The sequence below is a fragment of the Haemaphysalis longicornis genome, unplaced genomic scaffold (assembly GCF_048455015.1).
Source record: "Haemaphysalis longicornis isolate Haplotype H1 unplaced genomic scaffold, Haemaphysalis longicornis Haplotype H1 scaffold_12, whole genome shotgun sequence".
In the NCBI taxonomy this organism is placed as follows: Eukaryota; Metazoa; Arthropoda; class Arachnida; order Ixodida; family Ixodidae; genus Haemaphysalis; species Haemaphysalis longicornis.
Window position 1 is genome coordinate 36,334,287 of NW_027526225.1, and position 10,091 is coordinate 36,344,377.

Genomic DNA, 10,091 nt, shown 5'->3' on the forward strand with positions numbered 1-10,091 from the left:
GAGCTGGATAAGGTAGCACAGAGTCAGTAACGCAAACTGGAGTAACAGTTCAATTTGTGCATCATTAACAAGGTACACCATAGCTTCACCCTTTGTACAGATGCGATTATTCGCAAGAACACTCAGTACTCACTGACATACTGGAAAATTAACATTTTTCTTAACTGCTGCCACTAAACTGCTCTCACTTCGTACTTGCCTTGCGAGAGTGACAAAATAAAAAACTTGTCACTCCAAACTTTCTTTTTAAGACGGTTCACGTCATGTTTTGCTTCAATTATCGTCGAACATAATTTTCAAATCGGCGCTTAGTTTTCTGCAATGGGCCCTGTCTGTGATTGCAATGCAGCATATAGATTTGCCGGTCTAAAAGTCCCACCGTTGTATAGTCCCAAGCCCCTGTGACCTGCATCTTTCCCAAAAAGAATCCCATGCATCAGTTGACTCTTCGTATAGGCCACACATTGTTTTGAGACAAGCGAAATGGCAGCCAACCATACTGCCTGCATGCATCCATTGTTCACTCTTTTGCTTGAGAATGCAGACTGCGTACATTGTTTCTCTTTTCAAGGTGCTTCGCCGTCGCCGCTGCTCCAACACGCACAGCAGCACCGATATTCCTGAGGCGCGAAGGCACGGCAAAAATGTAGACAAACTTTTTGCCTTCCATCATGTCATTTGTGGAAACTCACAAGAGTAGTGACACCAGAATTGCATGTCCACTATCCACTGCCTTTATTGATGCTTACTGGCTTTTGAAGTAGTCGGAGTGTAAGACGAATAATTAGAACGCAATGAAAATTACCAGCTTACGTAACTCTAGACACTGGTTTAAAGTCCCATCGGACGTAACTTTACTTCTCAATTCTGGGTTCCGTCGAATGTAACTTTAGGTTCCGTCGCTTTCGAGCCCGGAGGGGGTGAACAACAGAGGCGTGTCGCTACGTCACCAATTGTGGCACCGACATCAAAATACTGCGGCAAAGTTGCTTTGACTACCCCCGAATATAGGTACTTCAGAAACGCGACGCGCCCCAATGACGACTCCTGTTGTGATTCCGGCTCCTAGTATCCACTCCTTTCACACATATGAAACCTTGTTTTTACCGTTAGCGCCCTTCCGAAGAGTGGCAACACCTGCCGCTGTGGCTACCTGCATCAGAACGTGATCACTGTCAGCTCTATGCAGCCAACTCGTGTGTGGGTGAAGTGTAACGTCCTGAATTTGTGCCATACGTCAACGACACTCGCTAAATCGTCCCATTTTCACTGAGACGGGACCGCACCGCTAACGTTCATTTGCCAAGGGCCGCTTCCTGAGCTGTCCCATTGACTTAATAATAAAGATCAAACTAAAACATGTCCCACTCATCAGGGTGTTCTGAGTAAAGGATGGAAACTGCACAATAATAACCCCAAAAATTAGGGGTGGCACCCTTTTAAATTCTTACATGCACAACTCACACCGCACTGCCCACAAGTTAAAAAAAATAAAGCCGCAGGTTATAAGCCTGAAAACACGGTACGCAGCTCGCAAATTAACAGGCCATCTTTAAGCTCGAAACACCTCGGGCAGCAGCATCGAAAAGCACACGCAAGGATTGGATAATGATGTCTGTTCGGCCAAGGTCAAGCAGGAGATCCACCAAAGCTCATTTCCTGTAAGGCGTTGACGTTTCGGGGGAATGTTTGCACACGGGGCGGCTATTCAAGGCATATTGGGGAACCGGCCCGTCCCACTTCAGGGAATTTTGGCCTGTTCAGCCATTTGTGTAAACACCGATAGTCGGCCACCGTGTAATGAATTCCTGGAAGCGACGGCCACCTTGAGCCCCCACGGACGTCGTCAAAATCGTGCTCAATATCAGGTACATTGCGTGAAGGAACTGTCCTTTGGCCGTTATTGGAAAACATCACAGGCGTTTTGGCGCGCCAGAGATCGAAAAGCGGCCAAAAAACTTTTTATGCAGACATAATGAACTGTAATTAACCAATTGGCTGGACAGCAGTGAGCGATATACAAACTTTGCTCCAACGAAAATTTTCCTTCCATCCGCACAGTTCCTAAAGTTAGAAGGGGTGTTAGGTGTCTAACGGTACCTTACACACCTCAAGATACGGTGTAATAGCACCGGTTTGCGGTGCACTGTTACAATCTGAAGCAGCAGCATCAAGGACAAGACGTAGAATGAGGTGCCCCAAATGCAGCACTACTGCGTCTATTTTGCCTGATTCCACATATCGCACTTACTGCTTTTCCAGATTGTAAATTAGCACTGGCAGTTTGTTCGGAATGCGGAATTTTCACCAAGGGTTTGGGGAATGTGAAGTCGCGTATTAACCGCAAAGCACAACTGCCCATCATGGACTTTTCTTCTGGCACGGTGATGTCTGGCCTTCTATGTCACATAAGCCTACACCAAAAATACTCTGATTTTGCTCAAAAATACAGCACGGAGGTCAGAGGAAGCGTACTACTCGCCAGACGTGTCGGTGAAGGTTCTTAATGAGCTTTCCGTTCTTATTTCTGCTGTCAAGAACAAGGCAGACAGCTTGGTTCCCAATCATGGCAGTTGTGTTACTTTGCAGGCAGAGAAGGAGAGGTAGAGAAAGATTTGGGTGGCATCGACTGTTTCATCAACAAAGCTACGAACTATGCACGGAATCAAAAAGAGGTGTTTTGGTTTAGCAGTGCTCTAAACAAACAGCTGGCAGGGCAGCAGGCAACACATTCCTTTCCGAAGAAAGCTGTTTTCGAGTGCGACTTGTGTGCAGGAAAAGTCGGCACGAACACCGATCATCATTATCATCTTTTGAAGATATTGAACATACACACTAAACAAATTTCAAATTTCGCGCCCCAGTGGTGCAGTCTTACATCGCAAGCTACGCCACAGCTTTGAATAGACGCCTGGAATAATCACTTGACATTGCTAAACAACTGCAATATTCAATAAACAAGCCCTGAATGATGTGAGCGTGCACGGCGCTTGATTTTTGGCGACATGCCAGAGTCGATCCCAACCAGAAACAACAGTACCACACGAATAGACACGACTTCGAATACTTGCCCTTTAACCATTCTGGGCAAGTTTGTTACAAAAATCAAGATTTACCCAAACTCCGCCCACACAAAACTCCTGCAATAACAAAGTTTAGTTGCGCAAAGCACCGCCTTTTGCTGCGGCATAAGCTAGTGGATTTCCACACTCCAATAAAGACTTCCATGTGTGTTATGTGCTAGCAATTCTGTGAAAGTGAATTGCATCAAGGGTTTATTCTGAACCATCAATAACCGACGGTGGACTCACTAACGTCCATCGGCAGCTGCTGCTTTGTACAACATAACGCCACAGCCACTGATTGTGCCAGCCATGACATTTAACTAAACGCGCCTTGAAAGTGAACGCGTGCTTTTTTTTTTTTTTTAGTGACGCAACTGCTTACGAACAACGTTCTTGGCTAACCGGTGCACAAGAGTAGCACGCGTTGTCGCGACAGACGCATTAATAATCACCACCTGCCTGAATGCGGCCCCCCGTGTGCGCGCCGAAAAAAAAAAAAATCCAGAAATAGCAACGCGTTTCCCTCGCGAAGTGCCTTCGAACAGTGCCAAAAAAAAGAAAAAGAAAGGCTAGACAAATACCCGCGACGTAGCTTGCGGACCGTAGCGAACGACCACGGAACCCGAGGACACTTCAACAGATAGGTCATTGGCACTTCAAGAGCGGCCGTGGCAAGCGACTTTCAGCCAGCTCCAACCAGACGCGGCTTTTTAAACGACGATTTCACGGCCCTCGGCGGCAGACGCCCGCTAATCGCCTTTTGCGGTGCGAGCAAGAAGTCTGCGGAAAAGTTGGAAAGCGCTTTCTTTTTTTCTCTTTTTGAACGTTTCGGGGCGCTATTAGCTGCCTGATCGGCCTCGAAACCAGAGGCGCGAGCGCCGGTTATTACACCATGAGCAGCAAAGAAAAAAAAAATCGCCAAGTACGGTCGGGGCGAAGGTGGCGCTTCGAAATCAAGCGACGCCTGTTCTGTGGCTACAGCCCGCTACAGCTACGCCGACCTAAGACGCATTGGAAAGTCGTTTGACTCGAGATTGCACGGAAAAAGTGGAGAGAAAACAAAAATTGGCAGACGCCAGTTAGCGAGCGAAAAGGGAAAAGGAGAGAAATCGTTGAACTTGATTTTTTCTTTGTTTCTTTCTTTTCGAGAACAAAGGGTACGACGCCGACCCAAGTGGACCAGGCGCAGCGAGTTCGCACACGAAGCACGCCGGAGTCGCCGTAGAAATGCGAAAACGGCGAGAGGAGGCGGCGAGGGGGTGGGAGAGGCGCGACGACAAATCAAGCTCCGAAAAAGGAGTAGTGCCACACGGGGCGACGACGACGAGATATGCAAATGCAGAGCCGCCGAGTCATCGCACTCTCAGAGCCGGCTTAGCCCGCATCCCTGAACTAGGCCTATTCCGCTAAGCCTAACGCCGCAAGCCAAAACCGGCGGGTGAGAGGGGGAGGGGGGTGAAAAAAAAAAGTCCCCGAATGCCGGTCTTTTCCCTTCTCTCTTTTACCACCACCCCTCCCTCTCTCCTCCTCACTCTAGGCGTGCATTTAACACGGGGAGTTGGTTCTCACGCGGTCAGTCTCGCATCCCCCCCTCCCTCCTTCATACTTTTTTCCTCGCCGGGGCGTTTTTCTTCGTTCTCGCAAGTGGGGACGCTTTTTTCTTGAACCCGACCGCGCACAAAGCACCCCAATGTACGGTGCCCGTGGTCATGCGAACGGTTTTATGGGCTTGTTCGGTCTTTTTGCTTGCACCCACGCGAGTCCTTGCGCGAAGGCCTGCGCCCCCTGCTTTGATATAGCTACTTGCTGCGGCCCGTTCCGTCTCCGCAAGTCTCTTCGGCGTGCAGAGGCGTTCCGGAACACCCGGATATGCACGGACGGCCCAACGCCGTGCAATAACGCGAAAAGCTCCGAACAAATGTCTACACACTGCCTGACCGGGTAAAATTAAAAATAGAAACGATAATCGAGAGAAATATTCGTGAGAGATCAAAGAGTACGGACGATCAGCGTAACAACGGAACAGAGGTGTGGACGTATCGGAAAGGGAAAGTCAATCAGCTGCTAAACACTTGCGCTACAACCACCAATAGAAGTGCGTAAAGCAGCGACAAAGAGCTTAAAAAAAACATTGCTTACCGCCGACGACCACTAGTTTATATTCCGTCATTGTTGCGGTGATGCGATGCTATCCGCCGCCAGCGCCGTGGTTGCTGGCACGATCACCTTTTCCGTCCTCGCCGCTGCCTCCTCCCGTGCACAAAATGCGGTGCGCGCACACACAATCCGACCGAGCACAACAGTCCGCGGCCTCAGATGCACATGGAAATGGACAAAGCGCTCGCGACACGACGCCGCCACAGAACAGGGAGGATTTTAGAGAAGCAAAGGTCTAGCTTTGCCTGTAGTGCCAGAAAAAGCGTAGTGGCGGCGTCGTGAACTACCCAGTACGCCCGCTTGATGGCGCTGTAAACACGGCTTTGTAAACATGGCGGATGCTTTTTGCACAGGCCGCTTGAGCTCCTTAATAACATGGCTGCCCTCGCACGGCGGCCGCCGGCTCGCTGCTCCACGGCCACCACGGCCGGCCGACTCGACTCTCCTCCTCCCGCGCGCGAAAGGGGCGTCGAGTCCGGCCGTGGCTGCTCCTGCTGGCTCCTGGCTGGCACGCTGGTCGCGTGTTTACTTGCGCCGCGCTAGTGAAGTGATGTTACGCCAGGTGACCAGATGGCCTCGACTGGCACAGACCACAGTAAGCAGCAAGTGAGAACAAATCGTTTATTGACATCCGCAAGTTTACAGAGGCCAGGACATCATTTCATTTCGATCGCTGCAATTGTACGTCGCTTTCGTGACAACATTTTTTTTTTTTGCCATAACAACTCGTTCACTTGCGCTAAGATTTCGAACGAAGGGCACAAATGAAGTATTGACGGCGACAACGGTTTCCTTTGCACCGTCTTTCTAGCGGAGTGCATAACACTCACCTTCTGTTGGAAGAATCGAATATTCTGGCCTCGACAGCTGCCTTCCGATGCGGAATTTCCCACATTTGTCATTCCACAAGCACTCAATTCCCGTGTTTTGCCAGTCCTCTCAACAACTGATGGACGCAAAAGCACATAACAGCAATAACAGTCACGAAACCGGTGCTCCGCGCACATTGAAACGGTCGGCCGTTGCAGCGGTTTCAATTTGAATTGGCGGCTTTGTGGTTGCGAATTCAGAAACGAGGTGGTGCACCAGTCGGCTGTTCGTAAAAAGTTGCGTACATTTTTGCTCAAGGGATGTTTGATGCGGAACTTGTTAATAGTATTTTAAATAACACATTGTAAGCGAACTGTGTGGGCTCTTTGAGTCACGGAATGAATGTTTTGTATTCTATACCAAAAGTAACATTTTGCCTGCGCCGTCTGGTGGGCTTGATGGTCGAAAACAGCGCTTTAGGTTGGTCACGTGGGGCGTCGATTTTTACGCCGCCTATAGGGAAGACAGGGAACGTCCAAGCTTGAGAGGCCTGACGCCGCCGACGAGGCCACTGCGGCGAGCAAAAACGACGGCCGGCCCACACTCCGGTAGCTAGCCGACACCCTCTACAGAGAAAAGCCACCGACCACACCACCATGCGAACGCTGACGCCGCTGTTCGCTTGGAGGCGCTGCGATCGCTACCACCGTATATTCTACCGCTGTCCCAAAGCAAAAAAACAAGAAAATAGTGCACCAGTTCCCTCGCTCCCTTTACTCAAACATTTGATGCAAAATATTCTTTAGTAAAATATCAACGCTTGCACGTAACACGTTCTAATTACTAAGGTTTGTGTGCTAAAATGTTCAGAAATAAAGCAATGAGACGGATAGCGGTTGCGTTTACGCGTGAAAAGGCGAATGGGGCTCCGTGTGGGAGCTGGTTGGAATCGGGTCGCGTTGAGATCAACAGAAATACAAAATAGCAGGGTCTTAACCACTCTCTACGATTTTCCATCATTGGTCAAAGGTGCACGGTGGCTCTCGGAAGGTGTTTTTCGTAGTGTGTTGTTGTTTCTGCTCCGCTGCCTTTCGCTCCGTGCGGCGATGGGAACGTATCCGCACGCGCGGTCGGCGAAAGCTGCCCCACTTGGCGCAAGGGAAAGTTCCGTGCGTCACTGCGCGCGACCACAAAGGATGACGTCCTTGTTTTTGTTTCGGTCTTCGAGTGCTGCTCGCGTCACTCTCTCTCTCTCTCAATTCTCCCTGGTTCCCAACTTGACGTCATTGTTTATGTTTCGGGCTACGGTGCGGCCTTGTTATGTTCCTAATTTCGCGCCTCTCTGGTTCATCTCTTTCTTGATTTCGGTACTCCACGCAGAACGAAAAAAAAACAAGGAGGGGGGGAAGGGGGTGGGGGTTGACGTACCTTAGTCTTACTGAGCGCGTGCTTTTTTTAGTAAAGGAAATTTTTTTGTGCCATATAAATTAGTGTGCTTCCCCCGTGAACATGGAAAGAGCATTTCTATCCAGAAATCACAATTTTCCAGCTTCATTTCTGACTTGTTAGTAGGGTTTAACGCGCCGACGCTACACAGGCGATGAGGCGCGCCGTAGTGGGGGGCTCCGGTTTAATTTTGACAACCTGGGGATCTTTAACGTGCTCCGAAATCTCGAACACACGGGTGTTTTTGCTTTTCGCCTCCATCAGAAAAGCAGCCGCGACTTCATTTCTGACTAGATTCTAGCTGGAAGTGGCGGCTTCTAGCTATAAAAATTCTTAGTATAGCAAGAGACGGTTATTTCCAGCTTGCAGGTTTGTTTCTTTTTTTTCCCCCGCTGTACAGACAAATGCTAGCTGCGAGTAATAGCTGCCAGCCGGCACAAAGTCTCAATCCGGCTGTAAATTAGCCCGAAACTGAATTTATAGCTAGAAATTTTGCCTATTTCTAGCTAGAAGAAATTTCTGCTTCAGTTATCCGGCTAGAAAAAAAATATTATTTTCACCTGTGCTTGCGCTCAGTGCCAAGTTTGCTGCAGCCCACGACACTCAAAATTCAGTGCCCGTTCACTCTGTGACCAGCGAAGCCGTAGTGCATCGTAGCGGCTAATTGTAATATAATTTATAATTGTAATATAGTTTTCTGTAGCCGTACTCCCTCCATAGATGGCATATATAGACAGCACACAGTAATTCTGCGACGTTTACAAGTTACAACTTCACTGCGAGCGAGCTGATTACGACGAGTAAATGAAACTCGGCGTAATATATGGTAGAGCCGCCTTATCGCCTTGTTATACAATTTGTTTCGGGGTACTTATGATAACACACGGGTTAGAGCCGTTTTCTGTAATCGTACTCCTTCCATAGATAACCACGCTTCACTGTGAAACACGCAATGTGGAAAAGGCAGCTGACAAATACCAAGCCTACACCGGTCTCCTTCAAGTCGGCTTCACCTTCGAAAACGAAAGTCTTGCTGGGAAGACATCTTGCTGGGGCCACTAAGAGACGTAATATCGAAATATGGATACCCTGTGACTTTCTTTTAATTTTTTGTGATTTTTTTCTATACTGGGAACCGATACCAGCAGATACTGTCGTCACGGCCAGCCCTAGAAGAGCTCCGCTGTAAATAATACGGTTATTATCGCTGTGTTCGTGACTAACGCTACAGCTACCGCGTGGGCGAAGTGCGTGTCGTACGTTTGTGGGAGGAAATTTATGTGTTAGAATATCCGAAAAGACTTGTGCATTATAAGCACAAAATGGACGCCGGCTCGATTAACGCCCACAGCGTATTAAACACGCTAATGCTTCCAAAACAGCAGGCGTATTCACATTTAAAACTGGTTTATCCTCTTATTTATCTTTTCTCTCTATCTCTCTCGCTCACCCTCTGGACGAAATGCTCGTTTAGAACAAAAGTTGGTTAGAGTGTTCCTGGAACGCGGCGTAGAGACGATGGAACGCGTGCTAGCGAAAAAAACATTTCTTAAAAGTGTATATCAAATTTCCCTTCTACGCGCTGGGACGTTTGTCTTGATACCAGCCATGAACGCGACCAAAATAGGCTAAACAGCCGCACACTACATATCACCGTGTTCCGTACGATCATGAAAAAGCGAATTCGGTAAGTGAAAAAATGAAATTCGGGTAGATTGGTTGGAATATTTTAATAGCTTGCCAGCTGGCTGTGCAGTATTTCTAACTTTGCGTCATGCCGAATTTATTCTGCAAGTTGGCTTTCCGAGACCCTCGGCGTGGTTTTAGACAGACTTTTTCCCTCCTACTGCCGTGGACTTGGGCAGGATGATGATGATGATGATGACCGACACTTCTGTGGTTATGGGTTAGCTTGTTTTGGGAATGCTTCCAACACGGCGATCGGCCATTTTGAAATTTACGTTGGGGAAAAATGAACAAAGCAACGGAGCATTATGTAAGCTACGGCCGCATCCCGAAGCTTTTTATATATATTTAATTCGAATAAATTTTCCGCTTTGGCTTTTATTATTGGTTGGCTTTCTAACTTCTTTCTACTTGCATGTTCATTTCCGTTTTGGTGGCACAAATGAATAACGTTGTCGGGGTGTTATCGAGGTGCGGCACCATCCGGAATTTCTTGTTTTTCATTTTTAACGCACAGTAAATTTTTCGCTTTGTCTTTTTTTTTCTTGTTTTGTTTTTTGCTTCTTTTGCTTTTTTGCTCCTTTCGTGTTCTTTCTTTCCCCTTTGGTGGCATTTCCGCTCTCACCCTTCAGATTCATAATGCCAGGCAATATTTTGTTCTGAATTCGTGACGGGTACCGAAAACTCAGACGAGTTGCAGACGATGCGGCTTGATTGGGACAGTGCGCGCTAGAAGCGCACGGTTTCGTCAGCTGCACAGCACGGCGGACTCGGAAACCGAGTGCACTATGTTACACAGCCTGCATGATTCATTACTTACACGCCAACAGGGGGAAAAAAAGAAATAAAAAGATAGAGATAGTCCCGAGTCGGCCCTTCTGCGGAAATAGAGTCGCGTATGACGCACTGCTGAAACCGTCAGCTGCC

General features: G+C 48.2%; 1 protein-coding gene across 1 annotated transcript in view; it reads right to left on the reverse strand.

The window, feature by feature from the left end:
- The window catches only part of Ras85d (GTPase ras-like protein 1), a 48,708-nt gene extending 43,262 nt beyond the window's left edge, over window positions 1-5,446 (reverse strand). Inside the window, exon 1 of the mRNA XM_077693153.1 lies at window positions 5,205-5,446. Coding sequence (XP_077549279.1) covers window positions 5,205-5,235 — 31 coding nt within the window. The 5' untranslated portion in view covers window positions 5,236-5,446. The remainder of the gene's footprint in view (window positions 1-5,204) is intronic.
- Window positions 5,447-10,091: the final 4,645 nt, after the last annotated feature.